The following is a 24,351-nucleotide window of genomic DNA, read 5'->3' on the forward strand; positions in this document are numbered from 1 at the left end:
TTGGCCCGAAGGACACGACATCCCCAATTTCCCAAAACAATTTGAAATGTGGACTCGTCGGACCACAGAACACTTTTCCGCTTTGCATCAGTCCATCTTAGATGAGCTCGGGCCCAGAGAAGCCGGCGCCGTTTCTGGGTGTTGTGAATAAATGGCTTTTGCTTTGCATAGTAGAGTTTCAAGTCGCACTTACGGATGTAGCGCCGAACTGTATTTACTGACATTGGTTTTCTGAAGGGTTTATCCAACTGTGGTGATATCCTTTATCCAACTTCATTGGAACTGGGGTTTTATATAAGCATGTGACATTCTGAGGAAATTCCATTTACAGTTCATTACTGAATATATTTGTGAATAAGAATCAAGAAACTCCAGCTCACTTTTGCTTTCCACTCTATTCTTCAAGGAAAGCTGCTTGGTGTGATTGGAGAGGATGGCAGCTTGTTCAGCATAACTGAATGCATGAGGGTGGGTTTCCAATTCCCTCATCCTTCAATACCTGACTTACATACTGTATATGCATTCATGCTTGTTCTAATATGGGTGGAGAAAAAACAATCAATCAATCAATCAATCAATCAATCAATCAATTAATCAAAATCAGCTGGGATAGGCTTAAACTCTCCCGTGACTTTAATGAAGACAAACGCTATTGAAAATAGATGTTTTACTGGAGGTGCATAATTTTCAATTAAATGTTTTTTTTTTTAAGTTAAAAAATACTGATTAATTATTGTTTAATATAATTACAGTATTCAAAATGTTTTAAAATTTGAGTCACCTGATTATGAACTACTGTTACAAACATCAATGTAACATTATTTATGCACTGTTATGGATACATAGTTTCCATGTTAGACTTACTGTCGTGTGAAAAGAACAATTCGTAAAAAAAATAGAAATCCAGAATACGGTATCATAATTTTTTAACATGGCTGAGTCACGGGCAAACATTATTTTTTTTTTTTTTCCATTTTACTGTAATTCCTCTTCCGGAACATTTCTTTTGCTCCCCGGGAACTCATTTGTCTGCTGCACTGCAATCTGTGTCACGGCCAAATGCGTCCTGAAAACACAGCCAGGCCCGTCGTCTTCCGCACATTAAACTCCATAAAGAGCTCACAAACTTGCCGCTATTTATGTTCTTTTGACGATGGATAAGGACGACGTTGTCTTTTATCGGGAGCTCCCAAAAGTGGTGAGTCAAATGTATCGCCCAATTATTATTATTATTATTATTTTATTTTTAATTTTTACAGAAAGCATTTGAAAGCCGTTGTAAAGTATGGAAGTTGAGCTGGATTTCCCACTGCACTGTGTTTGCTCCCACCAGGAGCTGCACGCTCACCTCAACGGCTCGGTGAGCTTCCAGACCATGGAGAAGCTCATGAAGCGAAAGCCACATCTCAACATACAACACCACATGACGGCCATCGACAAAGGCCAGCGGAGAACTTTGGAAGAGTACGTAGACCTGTACGCTATAATCCAGACTTGATCGCTGTTAATGACTCAAACGTGGTGTGCGACAGGTGCTTTCAGGTCTTCAAGGTCATTCATCAGTTGGTGGACACGGAGGAAGACATCCTGATGGTGAGGACGGGACTCATGTCCCAAAATAATGTGATTTAAAAAAAAAAAAAACATTAAAAAAAAAAAAAATGCTTTATACACGCCCTATGTCAAATGTTCGATCAATGCCTTTCACTCTAGGTGGCCGCAGATGTAATCAAGGAGTTTGCAGCTGACGGTGTCAAATATTTAGAGCTCAGGAGTACACCGAGAGAGGAGAAGAAAACAGGTTTGAGATGTTAAATGGACAGTTTCGCACCCCCATCTCCGAGAATCAAGTTGTTACTAATGTGTCGTCGTTTTTGAGGGTTGACAAAAAACAGCTATGTGGACACTGTCATAAAAGCCATCCAGCAGTGTAAAGAGGAGGAGGTGAACATTGATGTCAGGTAGGCACAAGATGAACTAATGAATAGCCTCCTGGGGGAAAAGAGGCTTCAGTGGCCACTTTCCGCCGCAGGTTCCTAGTGGCCATCGATCGCAGGAATGGGACGGAGGTTGCCATGGAAACGGTGAAGCTGGCTGAGGACTTCATGCTTTCCACTGACGGGCTGGTGGTCGGACTCGACCTCAGTGGGGATCCGACGGTACGCCAGTCGTTTAAATTAGGAGTGCTTACCGTTCGTATGGATTAGCTGTTAAAAAAAAAAAAAAGAAAATCATAAAAAATGTATTTATAGTGAGTGGTATTGGCTGTATGATCCAACTTTTTGTTTGGGTTTGCCTCACAGGTCCTGCGCACCTGCGCAATGTGAAGGGGGACGCTAAACTAAACTAGGGCTGGGTGATCACGGGAACAAATAATAATCACAATTATTTTGATTGATATTGAAATCACGATTTAATGAACATGATTATTCATTTATTTTCAAACTTTGTAGTTATTTAATAGCCCAAACTAAACTTTAAATATAAATTAAAAGGACAACCAGAACATAAATTACTAACAAGTAAAATAACTACATTAAATGAATGGAAATAAAAAAAAAAAAAAAAACAAAGAAAAATAAATACTCATGGCTAAAAATGTGCCAATGTTTTTAGCCATGATTCTATTGTCTATTACATTTGTCAAAAAACAGGCAAACATCCTGTCATTATTATGGCATTCAACAAATATTTTTGGTAATCCTACTTGACCCAAAACAGGAAAAGTTTCGCCTGATTTCATGTGACAGTCGGGATAAAGCGTGTCTTTTTAAAAGGCCCCTGCATCAAAGCGCACCCACAACGGCAACGGGGGTGCGGCCAACCCACCTTTGGTGGTGGTGACGCAACAGCCTAGAAAGGAAGTCTGGAACCTTTCAACTCTAGAGTGGACCGCAACTCGACAATATGTGTTTGTCAATATTTTAAGGAGGCACAGCAGGCGATAATGGGAAAAGGAATATCCCATACTAATTTCACTTGTCATTTTCAGGTGGGCCATGGTAAAGACCTGCTTCCTGCCTTACAGAGAGCCAGGAACAGCGGACTTAAGTTATCGCTGCACCTCTCCGAAGTAAGACAATTAAAAACGCGCTCACGGGCCACAGCATTAGGAACATTATGTGCCTATTGACAACCAAAATATTACAGACTGCAATATACAACCACAATAATAAACCTTGTTCAATGAATGCCGCTGTTGACGGTGTCAATCAAAACTGAGCATTATTGTCTTGATGACTGTGTTTTTGGTCGAGGAACTTTGAAACTTAAACTAATTCAATAAATACATAATGCATTACACTTACTGTGTATCACACTTACTTTTAGACACTCAAAAGACTCTTTACAATTGCACACATTATTCATTTACTCCTCAGTCACACCTGGTGGTAGTAAGCTACGTGTGTAGCCACAGCCGCCCCGGGGCAGTCTGACAGGTGTGTGGCTGCCATTCTGCACCTACGGCCCCTCCGACCACGACCTAAACTCCAACCACATCCATTCATGGGCAATATGGGTTGTGTCTTGCCCAGGAACACAGCGACGACATGCGCTCCAACGGGGATACGAACCGGCGACGCTCCGGTTTTACGGCATACGCGTACCCTCTGCACCACACCGGCCGCAGTTGTAGTTTCCCCCTTTGGATTTTATTTTTTTTCCCAATTCATTTGTTCAGTTTATCAGTCTCAATGGTAGAAAAAATATTTTTAAATGATTTATCTTTGTCTCAGTTTTATATGACAAAAAAAAAATAGCTTTTAAGCAGGAGTGCCTAGACTTTTTACATCAACTGTATAACAATTTATCCATAAAAATCTATAATCATTCTGCTCTTGAATCAGATTTTTTTTTTTTTTTTTTTTTTTTTTAAGTAGCTCAATCATAATTATGGATTTTGAGCAAGTATGTGTACTGTATCTGTTCGTAAAAGCTGAAAACATGCTTGAGCATGTGCCATGTGAGTGACCAGTCCAGGGTGTACCGCAGTCCGCCTTTCACCCAAAGTCTCCGCTGGGATGGACTCCAGCTCAGGATAAGTGTTGTAAAGAATCGATGGATGGTTAGATGATGCAGGTGCACCCAATTAAGCGTGCCGACGAACTGTCGCAGGTTCCGTCTCAGCTGGAGGAGTCCGAGCTGCTGCTCAATCTGCCTCCGGACCGGATCGGTCCACGGCACCTTTCTGCATCCGGACGTCGGCGGATCACAGAGCCTTGTTGACAAAGTGGTGAAGAATAACATCCCTTTGGGTAAGGCATTGGTGACCAATGAATATTTGCAGTTGAAACTAGAAGTTTACATACAGTATGCTTACTATGCCTTTAAAGAATTTGGGAAAACCCAGATGATGACGTCATAACTTTGGAAGTGTCTTGATAGGTTTATTGACAACATTTCAGTTAATTAGACACATACCTGCGGGTATGAACGGGGCACACCTGAAACATTTGTGTAACATCATGGTAAAGACAAAAGAAATCAGATAGATTAAGATATCAGGAATTGTGGACTTGCACAAGTCCGTTTCATCCTTGGGTGCAATTTCCAGATGCCTGAAGGTGCCACGTTTCATCTGTTCAAACAATTCTACGCAAGTATGAACACCATGGCAATATCCAGCAACGAAATGTATGTAAACTTCTGAGTTTGAAGAAAATAATGGGGGGGGAAAAAAATCATTATTTTGGCAAATTGACCTAAAACAGGAAAAGTTTAGTTTGATTTAATTTCAGATAGTATTTGATTTCATGTATGTAAACTTCTGGTTTCTACTATATTACAACTGAAGCTTTTTGTGAAATTCAGAGCAATTTTGTAATCTCACTAGTTGTACGAGTAGCGCAGAGTTGTCTTGACATCTTTGTGCTCCTCGTGCTTCTAGTGCTAGATGTTACCGAGTTGTTAACTTGTAGATTTGATAATGTTAGTAGTAGTACTAGTAGCACGGAGTTGACTTGAACGACTACGGCGCCCTAATCGTTCTACTAGTGCAGTGATTCTCAACCAGGATGCCGTGAGTGATCATCAGGGGTGCTGTGGAAAATGATCCAATTTCACTTTGTCAAAATGTCTTTATTTATTACAAATATATCTTTGTTTGGCTGTCTATGCCTGCGACGAATAGTGACAGGCAGAACCATTAAATGCTCTTCTACAAGCTGGCAGAAGGCACAATAAACCTGTGTATCCATCCGCCTTTTGCCATTCATTCATTCAAGATACAGTGGGAGGGAAAAGTACAGGTAGATTTCAATGAATGAGAATCTATGTATCATTTATCATACCTCAATTAATTGTGCACCACAAGCAGCTGACTATAGACGTGATGTATTATTCTCAAATTTGTGAGGCTTCAGGCTAAGTTCCGATTTCCTTTTCCAGCTAATAAATCATGTCCAGGCTCTTGTTGCCCAATTTATTTAAGTGTCATCTTCATAAATGAGAATAAATATATTCTAATTTATTGAAGTGTACCTGTACGTAAACCCTTAAAATGTGGTCTGTTCTTCATTTATATCACAAGAATAAACTAATATTTTTCTCAATCTAATACCACACAAACAATTATGTTTTTAATATTTTTGGAGAAAATAACGTAAACATTTACAGGCCAGGTAGGAAAATGCAAATTGAACCGTTGGGTTCAATAACTGAACTGGCTGACCCTCTTTTGACAGCAATAATCTCAACCAAACGTTTCCCGTGGTTGCAGATCGGAAGTGCACAACAATCAGGATTCATTTTGGACCATTCTTCTTTACAAAACTGTTGCAGTTCTGTAAGGTTCCTGATTTAGATGATTAGAGCACATTTGTGAACAATTTCTACCGAAATGTAAACCTTCCCGTGGGTTCACGTACTTATTCCTCCCACTGTAAGTCATGGCTTCCTGCAAGTACACCGGCTTTGTGTTCCATTAAACAGGCCCAGATTTTACATTAAGTTGAGACAATGTCACTATTTCACTTCATTTCCTCTTTTCCCCCACCAGAGCTTTGCTTGACATCAAACGTCAAAGGACAAACTGTACCATGTTACTCCCAGCATCACTTTAAGTACTGGTACCAGATGGGCCACCCAAGCGTCATCTGTGTAAGTTTCGACATCTTTGAAACAAGCTGCAATGATCTGTGCAGCGCCCTGGCCTTCAACCTGCCTTTTTTGACCTTTTGCGATACAGTTCACCTAAGTCTGGGAATGGAGCAAGACATTTCATGTTGTTTGTGGCATCACATATCACTGTCCATTTACATACAACACTCAATGCATATGTATTATTTCATCACTAGCTATACTGTACAGCCATTTCTTGTTTAATTCCATAAAAATGTCATATGTGGCCTGACAAAGGAATTAAATGCTAAACACTGTGCCAAGAATAAAAATTTTTGTGGAAATGTCATATGACCTAGATACCGTTTACATCTGTGTGGGAAAATTCACATTTACAATTTTTTTCTTTAGTTTTCATTTCTACCTTTTTGTCATAGACGTTTTCCCCAAATCTAAAAATACAACTTTATTGATGCTTTCCCTAAACTGAAAAAATACAACTCTTTACAACTATTTTTTTCCCTTGTAGACCTAATACCACTTTGTACATTTGCATTGGAATTTTTTTTCATTTTTTTTTTTTACATTCAAATAAGTCCGATTTGTCACCTAGTAAGCGAACCGGCTTTGCCACAGAGCGCCTCATTGTTGGCTGTGAGTGTATGCACGCCACTCAGAGAAAGGAGTAAGAGCAAGGGGTGGGGAGGGGATGCTAACATACTAGTAGCAAGTGTAATCTTCAAATCAGATTTGAACTGGATTTCCTAGGAGCACAGGGCATAAACATTTTCTTAAAACAAATATCCAAAATATTTTGCTGCATATGTTTTTTTCATTCCTTGTCCTCCTGCAGACTGACGATAAAGGCGTGTTCAGTACAGACTTGTCTCAGGAATACCAGCTGGCGGCGTCCACGTTCGGTCTGGGTCGCGAGGCCTTGTGGACGCTCTCCCGGCAGGCCATCGACTTCATCTTTGCGGCTGACGCCGTGAAGCAGCAGCTCAAGCAAAAGTGGACTCAGTTAGAGCCTCATCTGCTCAAATGACAGGTTTAGCCTAGCGTCGTCCAACCGCTTACCTCACTTCATAGAAAAGGGAAAACGACTACATTTTTACTTTTACATCTTTGTAGCAATCATAACATTACAAAAAGTGAAAACACTCGACACTGTTTTGTTTGACACTCTTGCACTGAGGTGCACAATTTTAAACAAGTGATGACACTGAAGACATGCTTATACACTTCTATATTTGGCACAATTATTGTGATTAAAAACAAAAAAAAAGCCAAGCGCTTTTCTGTCCATTACAAAAAAGTAACTACATCACATATTCACTTAAGCACCTTCTTTCCAAATTTGCCACGTTTGTCCTTCTTGAACTTTCCGTGCTGCATGTCCTTCTTCTTCTGCTTTCCGTGCTGAAGACCTCCATTGCTCGCCACAGCGTTTCCCGCATCAAGTTTCCTCTTATTGTCACTGGTGGGAATGGATTGAAAAGCACCAACATGCATTAGGCTGGATGCAGGTCCAAGTGCCCGTTTCTGATTTAATTCCGAGATCAGACTGCTTTTTTTTTTTTTGTTTTTTTTTTTTTACTGGAACCGCGTACATTTCAAATGACGGATATCCGATATGACTGCCTTCCTACTGAAACAACCTTTAGGAGCAGACGTAATTGCATGTAAACAACTCCACAAGAGTCAAAATATCAGGCAGCGACAACACAGAAATTAACATTAATAAATGTTACATAGCCTTTATTTGGCCTTGGCTGACTCTTCCTCCCCCACTGACTTAAATGAGGGTAACTTAAACATTACTCCACTGGCCATCTGCAATTATTTTTCCTGATCGACAAGCCTATAATTTTGCATATTTACCTATTTAATGGTTTATGCTTTGGCTTTATAGTGATACCCCACATATTTGCAGTTGGGCATTCACAGTTTTTGTTTTGTCACCTATCCTGCTTTAGTCATTGAAAAATTGATGCAGGATTCGCTGGATTTGTCACATTGACGAGGCATCCATTATGCACGTTTACACTGCGCTCGCATTGGCAGAAATCCGATTGCATGCATTTGCTGTTGCTACGACGCATATCTGAATCGTGTCACTTGAGCCATGCAGTGTAAAGGGCAGTGTGACCGAACAGTGTTGGTCCTTACGGCACCTTCTAATGCTGACCAGCGCCGTGTTCCCAGCTTTCTTCAGCACCTCATTCCATTCCTCATCATGTCCGCGGATCTTGTACCTGGAAACGCAAGGATTAGAGGATCACGTCGACGTCTATCTTATTTCTTACACGGGCTGAGATGTGCCACACTTACTCTTCTAAGTCAAGGTCCATCACTTTCTCTTTATCCCGCTTGTGTTTCTCCTCAAACTCCCTCGCTGCCTCGTTCTGACAAAAGAGATTTTCACTTTTGGAAATCAGTAATGTACGCGGTTGTCAACGAGTTGACATCTGCACGGCACTAGTACTACTAGTGAAGCACTAGATGTTAAGTATATTTTTATGTTACTACTAGTACTAGTAGCATGCCATGCAGTTGTCAACAAGTACATCATTTTGCCCTAGTTCTACTAGTGCAGTAATAATCCACCTCATCAGGGGTTTTATTTAAATTATGAAATTTCCCCTAATTTGTCTGAAAAAGTAATTATTACAAATATATCTTTTAAAATAATCGGTTAAATGAATGTGCAGAATTAATTATTTTATCACTAAAATTGACAAATACTTTTGAACTTTTTTTTTTGGGGTCTGTTTTTAAAATCGACTTGGAGCACAAAAGTTTGCCAACCCCTGCCTCTCAATTGTCCTCAGGTGTGAAGGGTTTGTTTGTCAAGGGTGTACTCTGGCCAAGAGTCAGCTAAAGGCCTCTTTATACGCCCGCATTGCATCACGTGACCGACGAATTGCCCCGCGCAGCACCTCTGCGTAGCTTGCGGCGCACTCGACAAAAATAGTTGCTGCGCGTCGAACGCCACGGAGATCATCTCTCGCGATTGGTCCGTTTTAGTCACATGCTGTGATGACGTACCAGCGTGCCCCTCGCTTCTACATACCAGCTACGTCGCCGCCTTCTCGATCGATTTTGCAGCACAATTAAACGTGTCATCTAGGTCCATTTGTTCTGTCGCGGTAGCCGTTGCTGGTGCTTTGTTCCTTGTTACTGAAAGGAAAGTTAAAAACGGCTACCGGAAATGGCCCAAAAAAATGCAGCGGAAACTCCACCCTGCGGAGTCCTAGCCAATACCAGCCGTAGCGACACGCCCGACTTGGAGGAGGACGGCAGCACACTTTCAAAACAGCGCGTGGGTTGCGCTCGAGTATAAAGGCAAACTACGCGTGGGACAGCCGCAGTGACGTCAGCGTGGGTATAAAGAAGCCTTAAGATAGGCTCCAGCTCGCCCACCACCCTGATGAGGACAAGCTCTATTAAAAACGGGTGGATCAAAGTGTTTTTCATAAAATTCTGTACTGTAATTATAATGTCTTCTTTGTCAATTGACTGACTGTTGTCGTACTAGAGCGGCTCCAACTACCGGAGACAAATTCCTTGTGTGTTTTTTGGACATACTTGGCAAATAAAGATGATTCTGATTCTGATTTGACTATTGCATGAGAGTAGGTTAGTGACAGACCACGGCGCGTTCTGGCTTGCTCCGTCGTAAATATTATAATATTTGTGAGGCTTCGTAAGAGTGACCTTACCAGATCATCATGAAGGCTTCGGACAGTGGGCTCCATGGTGACCTCTTTTGTTGTTGCCATCTCTGCTTCGATGGCCTTTTCTTGGATATTGGTAAAAACCTACAACAAACAGGTGGGTCTCAATAAATGAAAAATAAAGTGAACCCTCGCGATGATATGCTATGATAATAACAATGAAATATATTTCACTCTTCAAAGTTATCACAAAATACTTATTGAATTGAACTACCAAAATAAATTCTGTTTTCCATTATATTAAAATTAAAGCTTTAAGCACTTCGCTAGTGACTTTGATGTTTTCTTTAAGATCATACTGCAGCGACTGGTGACTGTGGTGAACTCACTTGCACAAATTTGCGCGCGAGGCGGTTGAAGAGGCCCATGAGTTGCGAGCTCGGAAGGTCCAACTCCTTTTCCAACCGCTCCACCGATTTGTGTTGCAGTCCGATGCCCAACAGCGTTGCCTGGAAAACAGGAACCGTACGTGACACTCCGTCCAAAAGTCAAAGCGATTACAGTCGACTCCCCGCATAGTTGCGGTTCCTTGACCTGGCAAAACGTCTGCAAATTATATATATTTTTAATTTTGTGGCAAAATACCTTTTACACTAAAGTATGTCTATACTTTCGGAGAACAGTTTTGAATTTACAGTGGTTATAATGTCCATTTTGTAAGGTATAGTCTCGTGTTTACCTATTATGAGTTCATGTCGTGAGGGCTCTGGTGGGATGTGAACAGCCAACTTGAATACAGCACTGAACTAATTTGTTAGATGAAGAAAGAAAAAAACGAAAAAAAAAAACGTCCGCACTGCATTTCAACGTCCACCCAACAAGTGTTTATCCATCATCTGAATATGATATCCGCCCACCAGCTGTTGTTAACGCACGTCGTTAATGCATCTTGTTGAGGTCCTGTAACTGACAACTGGCTCGATAGCAAGTTAGTGGCTAGCTGCTGCAGAGGCTGAGGGGGAAGTTAGTTTCTCAATGTTGTTATTTTTGTAACACGCCACTAAAGTACAGCGTTGGAGGTGGCTACTTGACTACACGTAACAACCAGACTCGCAAGAGATGTGTGATTTGCCGTGAGCTGGTTCCTGTACTGTACAGTACTGCATTTTAAAGATGTTTTTAAGTGTATGAATTGCTACTCAAGTGTTAAGGATCATGGTTTGTGGTATATTTGTTGTGCAAACTACGGTAGGGTTGGATAATTTAACGTCATCCCAGCAAAGCCTGAGGGCTCAGGTTGTAAATTGTTTCCCACTGGGGGCCTGTGAAGCCCTTTCAGACTCGTTTGTGATTAAGGGCTATACAAATAAACTTGACTTTCCCTTTATTAGGTGTTACATAAATTACAGTTGTTTGTTGTGTCGATTTTTTGTTTTTAGGAATAGTGTGTGTTTCATCCACCTCTTTTTTTTTTTTTTTTTTTTTTTTAAATTATTCACTAACTATTTATTTTGTTGTATGTACCGTGAGTGTATACTGCATTTTGTCATGTTAAGTGACCTGCTCACAGATGCACTCAAGTGGCCAACGACTGCCATTGTCTACACAGAAGCAAGACTCTTCCTGAGCAAAGCTAAAACGGCTCTCTCTCGTCTTTGTGCGGCACATAATTATTACAGGCGATTAGAACATTATCATTTAATCATAAACTATTTCACTATTCACTGTCGGTCCCCTATCTCCCCACGGATAGCTTAAACAGTAGATACGCCATCACTAAGACATACACGCACACCGTGCCATTTGGCAAATGGTATTTCTTCTGTTTTTATGATCGGAAAAAGGCAAATTTCAATATCACGATGAAATTTCGATTAATCAGCCAGCCCCATTGTAAACCGATTGTTAGTGAACTGACATTCCACCTTAATACTGAATCTCCATTTCTTTTCACTTCTCTGGAGCTGGGAAGACCCTGAAGCTCATAATTCAAGTCATTGCCCGCAAAAATATTAGCCGAGCGACGGCTTGTATCCCCAAAACTTCCTAAGTCAGGGCACTGTTAAGTCGAGGTACCACTGTACTCCCTTAACACTTTCCTATTGAGACAGCTTTGGTGGCATTTTATCGTGTTTCAGAAAGAGCACAAAAAGCGAGAAGAACAAGGGCAAATTAATTTGTCAATAGTCAAGCGCACATTTGTGGTCTTTACAAAGCGAGGCGGTGACTTACACACTGCGCCGCTGACAGCGACACGTCACCCAGCCGCTTGAGGAAGAACAAGCGCGCCACGGTCGGGACGAGGTCCATGATGAGGTGGTAGTCCACCATGCTGCGAGAGTACAACTCCAGACGCTTGAGGTCGTACGGGCTGAAGTGGACCGCCAGCTCGGAGGCGCTCAGAGCTGTGGAAAGCAGAGACGACGAGTGAGCTCCAAGAGGACGCCGCGAAGAGCTCGTGTGTCGACCTACCGCTCACGGCCTCCTTGGCGCTCTTGTTCTGCAGGATGCTGAGCGCCAGGCTCGGGGGGAAGCTGCTGAACTGGTAGGAGAGTAGGGACATGAAGCGCCTGCGGAAATCTGAACCACGCAAGAAGGCTCAGCGGGGATTATGAAATAAGATGATGACGAGAAAAAGGGCATGAATGTTCACCTTTCCAAAATGCAGACAACCACTGGCTCTGCTCCTCCTCACTGATCAGCTCCTTCACCATCACACACGAGTGCTCGCCAGTCAGGTCATTCTTCCGACGCACAAATGCACATGAATACACAGCAGACCAAATGCACACTGCCTAGCCTAAAAAAAAACTCAACAAACCTAATTATACAACGAGCCTTCCAATGGATTATGTCAGTAAGCGTCGAATACGGTTGGGTCCAAAACTATTTGGACAATGACAGAGTTGAATTCTGCCTTCATACAACAGCACGATGCATTTGAAGGAAAAGGTGATTGAAATGTAGACTTTCAACTTTAAGAGGGTGCACAATAAAGTGTAGCCTCAGTTTTTGTACGCCCTAGTTTTCGTAAAGAGTCGCTTTTCGACAATTTGTTTCATTTAAATTTTGTCTGTTTTCATACATCGCTTGGTTGTCATAAAAAGTGTCTTGGCCATTCATTTCCCAGAATCAATGCGGGTTGTATAAAACACACACACATTAACGACTTTACTCTTGTATTATCAAGCCATTTTTTGTAACATTAGGACTTTATTTTTGTAATGTTAAAATGGTTCTATTTCACTGCGGTCCTAATACTCCTTAGTATGAATGAGCTGGTTTTACCATCAATTTGCTTCAATTCGAAATGTCATCTCTCTTACTGTAATCAATAAACCATAAAATTGGAGAGTTGGAGACTGCTAATTTCTTTGTGAGCAAATGTAGCAGCATGGGATCAAATTTATTTCGCCCATCTGTAAACAGAGACTAGTTTTCCATACTTACAGGTGTCTGTCTCAAGTAGACTGGAGTATAACCTGCTTTCTTCCAGAATCTGTCAGATTAAAAAAATGACATTTCACATAAGAACATCGCTATCAACATTGCTGTGCTTCTTCCAAACTGAAGGGTTCTCACTTAAGCAGCTGAGCCGTGAGTCCGTAGGAGACCCCTAAATAGTCCAGTCGCTCCGCTCGCCTCTCGCTCAGCTTCAGCAGCAGCGGCGGGAGCTCCTTGCGAGGCGTCACCACCTCCTCCAGGAGCGTGACGGCCTGAGACCACATCCATGTCATTTGTGGGTCATTACGTTTTTTGTTTTTTTCCTCATGACAGTCAGTGTTGCAAAATTCTGTGAATGTTCAAACACGGAAAGCTTCCACGGGAATTTACAAAACGAAAGGTACTGTAATGCCCTCGCATGTGGCCAAGGAGAACTACCCAGTTTGCATGGATCTCTGCTTATGACAAAACTAAAGGTTTACATTTATGATTGAAAATTATAACTTTTCCATTGCATGACCCTCAATTCCAGTTAATTCCCATATATTTACAGCACATTAATTCCCATGGAAAGTTTCCAATTTGACATATTCCCAAGATTAACTTCCCATGGAAATTTACCGGAAACATTCCACCCCTTCGCAACCCTAAGTTAGTACTTTATGTGAATCCATTTGACTGAAATACCTCACTGCTGACTGTAGTGATTTCATTGTGCTGGGGGTCTGTGCTCTCATCCATGGTGGGGAACTTGCCCTCATAGTACATCTGGAGCAGCTGAAGCACTCGCGAACCATAGCCCATCTATTGAACAGACAGACAGCCTCTGTGGTTACGTCCACTGGATGGATTTAAGTGTTAGAACACTGGAAGAACAGCTTCCACTCTTCTGGGAAGACTTTCGACAAGATGGCGGAGTGAGTCTCTTTTCATTGGTTTGGTCACTAATGCGGTAGCTAATTTATTCCAAAGGTGTTCGACGGGGTCCTTCTGCACCAGACTGTTTTTGTTTGAACTTAAAGATAATTGAGAGATTCACATTTCAAGACATGTTGCTGAACGTGGGTGCTCCCCGCACTTGTTAGAATTTTAAAACAAAGACGTTGCCCAAGATTATATATATAAAAATGTTTTAAATAAAAACCTTGAACATGCTGCAAATCGGAAAAGTTGTTTTATAAACATATGATTAAAGGCATTTAAAATGAAGTGTGAGTTTGTACTTTTCAAAATTATGACGCCGACATTTTCCTTTTTACTACACTTGAATACGGGTTCCAAAATATGAGTTCCTGGCCCCTTGGCTACTTATAATCGGTATCGGCCCTGAAAGAACCATATCGGTCCATCTCTAATTTAGTTCCAATACTTTTGGAGGGGACTGTATGTGCCATGTGATTGGCTGGTGACCACATTCAGGGTGTGTACCCCCCCCCTCTCGCCCAGAGTCAGATGGGATAGGCTGCAGCATGACCGCGAACCTTGTCGGGATAAGCGGTTCGGAAAATGGATGGATGAATGAATAAACGAGAGAATGTGTACTGTTTTTGGTTTTTTTTAAATAAACAATTTTAAAACATTTTCCATATACATTTGAACTTTTCTATTTCACCTCATCTATGGATGATTTGGAACATCTATCACTTTTCTAAATCAAATGTGACCCTATGGCACTTAGGTTTGCCCACTTTTACTATATAAGGTAAATTACATGAAGAAAAACTGACACTGTATCTATCGTCTTACCCCTTGATAGTCTGGATTTACGGCGATCCGCACCACTCTGCCTCCAGACAGGCCACCGAACTCTGGATCTTGGAACTGTAGGCAAAAGGATCAATGATCGCTCCTTGTGCTCTTTTGTGTGCAGGAATTCCAAACAAAAAACAACTTTATGATCCCGCCGTCTCTGAGCACCTGTTCTGACACAGTCCATGGAATGAGGTCACCTGAGGCTTTCTTCCCTCTAGAAAGGCTGTTGAGGATGGACTGTCGGGATATTTCGCCCTCCAGAGACACCTGCAAATTCCCAGGGAATAAATCATGCATGAAGATGTTTAGTGGAGTGTGTGTGTGGGAATATTTTTTTTATATTAGTGGATAGGTAAGGAGTTCCATTTCAACTGCGGCGATGTAACGTCAGAATTACAGGAAATATTTATATAAAAAACACTTCTAGGCCCCAAATATATGACAGTCAAATGAAATACAGAAAGTACGGCAGTAACTGAGCATGTCTTGCTGTACTGTATAACCATGTATTCCTACACTGTTGGAAAAAAACTGTTCTTTGTAAGGCCCGACAAATTAATCGTCGGATCAATTAATGGGGCGGATGATTTTATCAGTCGATATTAGCCCCTTTCAAATCGGCAAACCCCCCCCCCTTATATAAACACTAAGACACAACAACATAAGACAAATAGCACGACAATCTAGCAAACAACAATACAGCAAACTAAATCTAAAAAAATAATAGCCACTATGCACATTATTATTATTAACGATCAGCTATAATTGTGCAGTGGCACTGTTACACAGGGATTACTGTGGTCTTGAGTTACCAAAGTGACCTGTTGGGCCCTGGAGGTCACTATTTCACACACAACTTAAAGACAGGGTTTTATAAAAACACAGTGCAACATAAATCAACCATGAATGTGACAGTTAAAGAAGGCACACATTTGTAGCGGACATGCTCCCCGCAACCTGAGGTGTCACGGTGAGTCCCCCACGACTTGATAAACTGCTTTCTTCCAAGCGGCCCTGCTGTGAGGCTACCACTAAGAGGACGCCCGGCATACTTCAAGTGGACCCCAAACTAATTAAATTCTACCCTAGAAATCTGAACTCCCAAGCATCAAAGGCCCCCGGATGTTTTCACCAGACCTCTTGTCTTTGAATAGGAACAATTGCTGAGACAAGGCGACACCCGCTGGCGTTGAGAGGAACTGCAAAGCCGACCTGTGGACTGGCATTTGATGTTTAATCAAATAAAAATTTCTGTTTTGATATTTTACAAAGTCTGCTGAATTATTCCAAATGTATGCCTTGATGTCTGTGTTAGTGTGTCAACTTTACAAGCGCAGCTGTTTGTCTTGATTTCACTCCAAGCAGCATGAAATGTGATTTGAACCATAAGCAGTTGATTTGCCAAGACTAAAGTACAAACAGTCATTCTATATGCATGACCTGTGAGTATAGACTACAAAAATGGGAGTATTTATTTTAATATATGATTTTAAACCCATGTTATGGGTCAAAATTGTAGACTAGATTCAAGCTGATGGGTGTGGTCTTGTCTGGTCCTCAGTCCTCTTTGAACACGCCCCATGGGTATTTAACCCGACTCCCTCGGCCAGCTGCTCTTCGCTCTTGCCTTGCTCCCTGGGTCTTGCTATCAGCTCCCCAGCTACGGGCCGGCCTTCGGCCACCCCTCCCCCTTCTTTGTTCGGGCACACGGCTCAGTAACCAGGGGCCTAGGGTTGGAGATCCGGCTCCCTAGCCTCCGTGGATCGCCGCTGCTAAGCCTACAGAACAGTTGCTGCTGAGCGCCCAGATGCGCTCCCAGCCAAACGTGAGTTTTCTGAACTTGCTCACGGACACCGGACCCAGCCGGGGAGAGGGACGGTCGTATTCTCCCAACGAGGCGTGACGAACAACAATTTTTCATCTTGCGCCTCTTTTGTTTTTGTTTCCGTTTTTCTGCATCATTTTTCTCATTCGATCAAACCCGTCTCCGTGCTTCCTGAGACAGACCACCCCACCTACCAGCTAATCTACGTTCGTGAGTAACACACCAGTGTTTGCCAGACATTACAATATTAGTGCCTAATAATTTCAGAGAAATTACTTGCTTCACACAAAACCCCATTTCAACTTTAGTCCAACACACGATGTTCTATTTTCCTTTTCGTACGCCTGTTTCTCTTCTTTTTACCATTATTAGTGTTATTTTCTTTCTGTAGTTAGACCCTTTTGTGTGTTTGCCTATAGATCCCTTGTAGATGTCATTAAATATCCTATACAATTCCACTCTTGGTTGTGTTTTGAGTTTAAGTAAGCATCTGCCATCTAAAACTTCGATTTCATAAAATGTAGCAACCTTTAGATTATGAGACTGATAAAAGGCTTGTTGTCGCTTTCTTCTAAATTTGTATACATATAAAAAGTGACGTGGGGCCCCTTTACGAGACAAATTAGTTTGATTTTAACACTAAAGCGTAAATCGGACTAACCCGGAAGTGAACGCAGGCGTTTATCTTCCTTTGTATCTTTTTCCACATTAATTACATTTTTTATTTAAACCCAATGTACGCTACACATTCAACAAACTAGTGGTAACAAACTCACACAAACGACAAGGATTAACATCCACGGTCTTGAGTATTGTACTAGTAATACTAAACATGAGCCACATCATTATGATGATAAACCTAAGATTGTTTCCTTGGAGCACTGCACACATGACATGCTGCTCTGGTCTATTTCCATGTTTTCTGAAAGTACTACCTGCACCACAGCAAGGACCTCAGGCAGCGAGTTCTGTGTGGGGGGAACGGGCGGGAGAAGACAGAAAAGGTGATGGGCCGGTGCGTCGGACAACATCTGCAAGTCGTTGGGCGAATTCTGGAGGGGAACATGTCGAGTCACATCAGGTGAACAAAAGAAGAAATTAAGGACTGGAAGCAGCTTAACGTCTCACCTTGTAGTGGGATGCCACATAGAGGGCCATCAGCCTCTGCAGGAAGGCCTCAGATGCCTTGTGGTAGCAAAACAGTGTGTCTCTGTTCACATAATATCTAAACTCAGGTTGTTAAGTTTAGGACACTCATTCCATCTCAATTAATGAAGTATCTCTAAGTCCTGGAAAGCAACAGGTTTTTGACAACTGGGGTGCGGAACAGCTGATAAATCCGTAATACATGACAGCCATCAATAAGCACTTTTCAATAAGGATACAGGTCACAATTTTGTGGGAGAGGACAACCAGAGATGAGCCTAGGAATGTTCAAGCAGTCCAGGCAGAGCAGCTCATTGAGCCACTTCTCCACCGCGTCACCCGGTGCGTACCTAATGGACTCGTGCAGGCTTACTTCATGGAGCGTGCGAGCTGCACGGAGAGCCGAGAGAAGTCAGACAGACACTCGGATGGGAACATTAAAATGGCTGCCGTAGCGTATGGTACAGTACATACCTGCTGCTAGCCTGGCTGTGCTGATGCTCCTGTTCTCGGCTGACATCTTCTGTTGGCTGTCTGCGCTCTGCTGCCTCAACTGTTGAATCAGTTTGAGGGAGAGGGAGCGACCGGTGCCTTCATAGCTGGACAACACAGTCAAGAAGAATCACCTCAGAAAGACACATTTGGCCAATCCAAACCTAATAAGATCCACTACAAAGGGTTGTACTTAAAAGATAATTATAATAAAATAAAGTGGGTGGGGAAAGTATTCAGACCCCCTTAAATGTTTCACTCTTTGTTATATAGCAGCCATTTGCTAAAATCATTTATGTTATTTTTCCCCCCCCTCAATGTACACACAGCACCTCATGTTGACAGAAAAAAAAAAAGTTGGAAATGTTTGCAGATGTATTAAAAAAGAAAAACTGAAATATCACACAGCAATAAGATGAGATCCCGCCCCAAGTGGAGTAGGAGTCGTTCAAGTATCTTGGGGTCTCGTTCACGAGTGAGGGAAGAATGGAGCGGGAGATCGACAGGCCGATCTGCAGTGATGCGGACTTTGTATCGGTCCGTTGTGGTAAAGAAGGAGCTAAGCCCAAAGGCGAAGCTCTTAATTTACCAGTCGATCTATATTCCTACCCTCACCTACCTACCCTCACCTATGGTCACGACCTGTGGGTCATGACCGAAAGAACAAGATCCCGGATACAAGCGGCCGAAATGAGTTTACTCCACAGGGTGCCCGGGCTTTCCCTTAGAGATAGGGTGAGACGTTCGGTCAGCCGGGAGGATCTCAGAGTAGAGCCGCTGCTCCTCCACATCGAGAGGGGCCAGATAAGGTGGCTGGGGCATCTGATTCGGATGCCTCCCCAGTGAGGTGTTTCGGGCACGCCACACCAGGAGACGACCCGGGACACGCTGGGGAGACTACGTCTTTCGGCTGGGAACGCCTCGGGATCCCCCCGGAAGAGCTAGATGAAGTGGCTGGGGAGAGGGAAGTCTGGGCATCCCTGCTAAAGCTACTGCCCCCGTGACCCTACCTCTAATAAGTGGTAGAAAATGGAGGGATGGATGAGGGGAAATATAATCAAACAACAACCTGGTTGTACAAGTGTGTACACCCTCTTATAACTGGGATGTGGCTATGTTCAGAATTAAACAATCACATTCAAACTCAAATTAAATGACCGCCACACACACACACACCATTTTAAGTGCTCCTGATTAACCCCAAATAAATTTCAAATGCTCTCGCAGGCTTTTCCTCACATTTTGTTTACTTTATAGGAGACGAAGGAGGAGGAGGTTGTTCATAATTCCCTCCATCTTGATCGTAGGTATGGTATTCTTTGAGTGATGTGCAGTGCTGTGTTTGCACCAAACATACCTTTTGAAATTATGGCCAAAACGTTCACAAGAACACATGTATTTGGGAGATTTTGTTATGGACTGTTGAAACTAAGGTTGAGCGTTTTGGCCATAACTCCGAAAGTTATGTTTGGCACAAACACAACACTCTTCACCAAAAGAACGCATGGTGGTGACATCATGCCTTGGGGCTGTTTTTCTTCAACTGGAACTACGGTCTAAGTAAAGGTGGAGGGAATTATGAACAGTTCCAAATAGCAGTCAGTGTTAGCACAAAACATCGTTGCTTCTGCAAGAAAGCAAATAAATGTCAGGAAAAGCCAACTAGAATAGCTGAAGTTTATTTGCGGTTAATAAGAGGCACTTTAAATCGTGGTGTGTACGGACTTCAATTGAACATGAGTTTGAATGTGATTGGTTAATTCTGAACACCGCTACATCTCAGTTATTAGAGGGTCTGCTACCACTTAATATTAGTTGTTCATTTTTACTTCTCAAAAAGCTTAATAAATATCAATTGAGTTGTACATGTTAAAGGTCACATTTATGGAGGAAAAAGTGAGGAATTTGAACAGGGGTATGTCGACTTAGTACATCAACTGTACACGGTACATGTAGCTAATATATTGTGTAAATGATCAACATATTCAGAAATGTACTGACCCATTGATGGTGGAGGCCATGAAAACCAGATAAGGTCCGAGCAGGTTCTTGACTAGAGGTAATGGGATGGCTGCAGCCTCATCCATCACCAGAAGTTCAGCCTGGCCCAGTTTGACAGCATCACCCGGATGGATATACTGGAGACCAAGAGGTTTGCGTATGCGTATATGAGCAATGCACATATTCCGAACCGATATGGAAAACTGCATTTACCTGAATGGTCTGCCTGTGCTCTTTAAAGATGTTCACCCTCACGACCGCTTTGTTGAACTCCGGATTCAGCGACTGTATGATCTCATAGTCCAAATGCTCCTGCATGAGACAAAGAGGGCGTGACGCACGGGGTGATGAACAAGTGATGAACGAGTGACATGATGCTCATGTACATTACCTGATACTGAAGCGCATCGAAGCCTTTAAAGATGAACTCGAACATGGTGTGCAGATTGTCTGGGCTTGGGGATGTTACAAAGATGTTGGAGTAGCTGGAAACAACATCAGTTGTAAGTTGAGTTTGCCCTATTGTGTTGTTGGAGCAGCATTTTGATGCAATATATTTCTTGTTAACCATCCAAGTATTGCCCGCTTTCCGTGTTCTATTGGTTTATTCCTACCCAAAGGCCACAGCTCCTGCGACGGCCAGCCCCAATGCGGCAGATTTGCCTCGGCCACGAGCAGCCGTCAGAGTCACGGTGCTTCTCAGGGTCTTCTCAGAGATGGCTTCGATGAACTTTAGCACGGCTTTGGCCTAGAAAAGACCACGTCATTAGATATTGGGAGGCTTCAAATTCAAACTATTCTGACACTCTCTTGGCACTGTTCTGAATTGAACCACAATCGTCAAGAATCATATGCCCCCAGTATCTCTCGAGTGCTCAAAGGATTAGCTCTGCATGCTTTTTGTGGCTTTTCTTTCTCTTTCTTTCTTTTTTCTTTTCTTGCAATACTCTCGTACGTTTTGGCTGAATTCATGTGTCCAACTTTAGGACATCTGATTAAATCGATTTCGCGTCGAGAGCCTGTCACCTGGTCCATGGTCCTGCAGTTATCCACCAACACGCCTACTGGCTGAGTGTCCTGGAGAGTCTCCTTGAGGTCCTTCAGCTCCTGTTCTTTTGGAGACAACCCATCATCCTGAAGCAGAATATAGAAAAAGGTTTAGTTCAAGAGCACTCAGCCACCAAACAAGCGAGCGGCGTCTTTAGTGCGGGAACCTGCGTCTTTGGCGGCACTGGCTTGATGTTGGCCATGTGGCTGGAGATGGGCAGGATGTTGAGTTGGTCGTCGATGACAACACAGTTCTTGCAAGAGGCAAGGGACAGGATGAACCTACAGATCAAAAAGAGGAACACTATGACAGTTGCTGTAAAATGCCCAAAACGTGAGCAGCATTTACCTCTCATTGAACCTTCCAACCACATCCTGATGAGCCTCCGTTCTGTAGCGAGCGTGCACGTCCTGCAAGAAAGGTTTACAAAAATGATACACGGCTTGGTTCAAATTAAACAACAGCTATCGGAGACAAACTAACTTTAACTAGGCCTGAACGATGAATACAAATCAAACAGACATCGAGATGTAGTAGAATGCAATTTCCAAATTGCCAGGGATGCAATTTGGAAAACAAAAACAAACAAACAGACGGACTGTAACCACACCAAAAGAACAAGCTTCTTCCCTTACATCTCTCGCATACACCATACTCGTGACGTGTACACAATCAATCGCATCTGCTCAACCTCCGCATTAACAGGCACCAGCTGCATCATAAAATATGATGGAAATATGGTATATTAGAGGCGCAAATACTAAGAACTGCCAGTGGATTTATTTACTTATAATGTACATGGAAAAAGTCAAGAAATTTGATATACAGTTCACATTAAAAAGGAATTGTGCGCTCGGACTGAACTTTAAATCCTGCCCATGTGTGGAGAAGCAGAAACACTTGCCATGGTCATTGTGTACAGCTGCTTGAGGGAGTTCACTGTCCGTAACAGTATGACCACAATACCTCCGCCTTCAACTGTCTCAACAGTTCTGGCTAAGAGGTTGGGAGTGAGGGCTTCAAAGTCCTGTGCAAGAACATAAACAAAAAGCTCTCATCTCCATTTACATTATTTGGGTGATACTGTATATGGAAAATGTCTGTTAGCACAGATGGACTCGCCTGTAAAACACACATGCCAAAAGTGTTTCCCAGTATCTTGTGAGTCTCATTGTAGTAACAGTAGCGAATGTTAGTGGCAGCGACGAAGAGCTCAAAGGGGTCATCCTGATTCAGATTCAATGTCCCCGTTTTTATTTTCTTCTGCAGCTGCTTCATACGTTTCTTGCGATTGCTGCTTGGACACACGCATAGTCAATTGTTTAAAAACGACAAACAAGTCGGAAATAACAGAAGAGGATGTGAAAAGCCACCTGCTGAAGCCAAGGTCTTTCTTATAGCACCACAGAACAGACGGTCGTGCTCGGACGCTTGCTTTGGACAGCATGTGATGCAGAATGACCACCTGGACCATAAATCCAAATAAATTGCTATTCTGCGGTGTGCCAATAACCCCGAAATACAGTTAAAGAATCAGAACATTACCTGATCTCTTCCGCGATCTCCCACCACCACAAACATGGTGCGGTGCTGCAGGGCAACTCCATTCTCAATCTGGACACGAATGCGGTTGTCAACCTTCTTGCGGACAGTTGCCATATTTTATTTGTATTTGTTTTTCCTATTGGGAAACAACACATAGGGACCACACTCACTTTGGTACCTTACCTTAGGGACATCGGATTAAACTGACACACTTCAACAAAAACAACACAAATAGCCCAATATATTAACATTACTCTAAAAAATGAAGAGAAAGACGTAAACTATTTATAAATGTTTGCACTAAGAGGAGCAAATCTGGAACAAGACAGTGTTTTCAAGTTTTAAAAAAAAGTAGTGGTGTATTTCTATAACATTTTTAAAAAGACGTCGTGCTACGTAAACTTAAGTAAAACCAGGAATTAAGTGGTCAAATGTGATTTAAGAGGATCTTAAGGCAGCATTGTAGCAAATTTCTGCATCACATTGCAAGCGTTAACGAGTTTTCATTCAGTAAATTGTAGCATATGTCTGAATACAAAAATATGTGAAACCATACAACACAAGCAATGTTTAGATATAAACACAACATATCCCGTGTTACCTTGTATTGTTCGATACGCTTCCTAAAATTGCCCAAAAACGAACCTTTGCATTAAACGTGGGCTGCCATCACGTTGTTGATAAACTCACATGGAACGAGACGGGTTTCATGAAGGACCCCATATATGACGTAATATTCCCGCGACGTTAGTCCTACTCAGTCTCAGCCGCATATGACTTTTTTTTTTTTTGGTAATGCACGTGGAGTTTTTTTTACTTTTTAATTATAATGTCTAACAATAATTTTGTAATTCCATGTTGGGACGTTTTGTATGGTGTTCAAGAAAAAGGGTTTTGAGACCAATAAAACGTCTGGATTTAAAACCGTTTCAACAGCGGAGTGACAAAACCTAAGGAACTAAAATACTTTTGGAGTCAAATATTTGTACAACTAGAAATTAAATTGTCCTGGTTTGTGATTTTAATTTTTTTTATTTACGTAACGGTTTACATGTGTAGCAATCAGCCACGAGGGGCGCCAATTTAGTCTTAACTTGCAAGTTTTCAAGCATTACCAAAGTCAGTTCTAGATGTGGATTCATACAAATATAAAGTTCTGCAATACAAAATGAATGTAGGGCAGCACAGTTGTAGTGGTTCAAGTCTGCCTCACAGTTCTGGATTGGAATCTTGACTGACTCGGACCTTTGGACATTGCATGGGTTTACTCCAGCTTCCGCTCACATTCTACACGTTAAATTAATTGGTTGTCGATATGATTAACTGGCGACCAGTCCAGGGTGAACATCACTTCTCACCCA

General features: G+C 42.2%; 2 protein-coding genes across 6 annotated transcripts; one reads left to right on the plus strand and one right to left on the minus strand.

Annotated features, from left to right (window-relative positions):
* The first annotated feature begins 1,056 nt into the window (after positions 1–1,056).
* On the plus strand, positions 1,057–10,610 carry adal (adenosine deaminase-like). The gene is given in 11 exon segments (XM_061676176.1): positions 1,057–1,198; positions 1,334–1,464; positions 1,533–1,593; positions 1,714–1,801; positions 1,880–1,961; positions 2,033–2,159; positions 2,993–3,073; positions 4,117–4,176; positions 4,178–4,256; positions 5,999–6,099; positions 6,914–10,610. Coding segments are annotated over 11 exon segments (1,047 nt in total). The 5' UTR covers positions 1,057–1,153; the 3' UTR covers positions 7,106–10,610.
* Positions 6,389–23,705, minus strand: nat10 (N-acetyltransferase 10). 5 transcript variants are annotated; one of them, XM_061676171.1, is made up of 30 exons: positions 23,592–23,695; positions 22,991–23,126; positions 22,819–22,910; positions 22,568–22,739; positions 22,350–22,472; positions 21,794–21,855; positions 21,612–21,726; positions 21,424–21,531; positions 21,012–21,145; positions 20,789–20,882; positions 20,611–20,709; positions 20,398–20,534; positions 18,379–18,503; positions 18,144–18,294; positions 17,887–17,983; positions 17,694–17,810; positions 15,099–15,200; positions 14,928–15,002; positions 13,869–13,985; positions 13,320–13,453; positions 13,188–13,236; positions 12,391–12,481; positions 12,210–12,317; positions 11,970–12,142; positions 10,127–10,246; positions 9,783–9,881; positions 8,392–8,465; positions 8,235–8,315; positions 7,405–7,537; positions 6,389–7,093 (listed from the first exon to the last, which is right to left on the minus strand). In XM_061676171.1, exons 2-30 carry the CDS (start codon positions 23,102–23,104, stop codon positions 7,082–7,084), a joined length of 3,108 nt encoding a protein of 1,035 aa, XP_061532155.1. In that variant the 5' UTR covers positions 23,105–23,126; positions 23,592–23,695; the 3' UTR covers positions 6,389–7,081. The 5 variants fall into 5 exon arrangements, with proteins under 5 accessions (XP_061532155.1, XP_061532157.1, XP_061532156.1 ...); XM_061676173.1 differs by having other exon boundaries at positions 6,389–7,141; XM_061676172.1 differs by having other exon boundaries at positions 6,389–7,537; positions 23,636–23,705.
* Between the last annotated feature and the right edge of the window lie 646 nt (positions 23,706–24,351).

Source organism: Phycodurus eques, chromosome 5 (assembly GCF_024500275.1).
Source record: "Phycodurus eques isolate BA_2022a chromosome 5, UOR_Pequ_1.1, whole genome shotgun sequence".
Taxonomy (NCBI): Eukaryota; Metazoa; Chordata; class Actinopteri; order Syngnathiformes; family Syngnathidae; genus Phycodurus; species Phycodurus eques.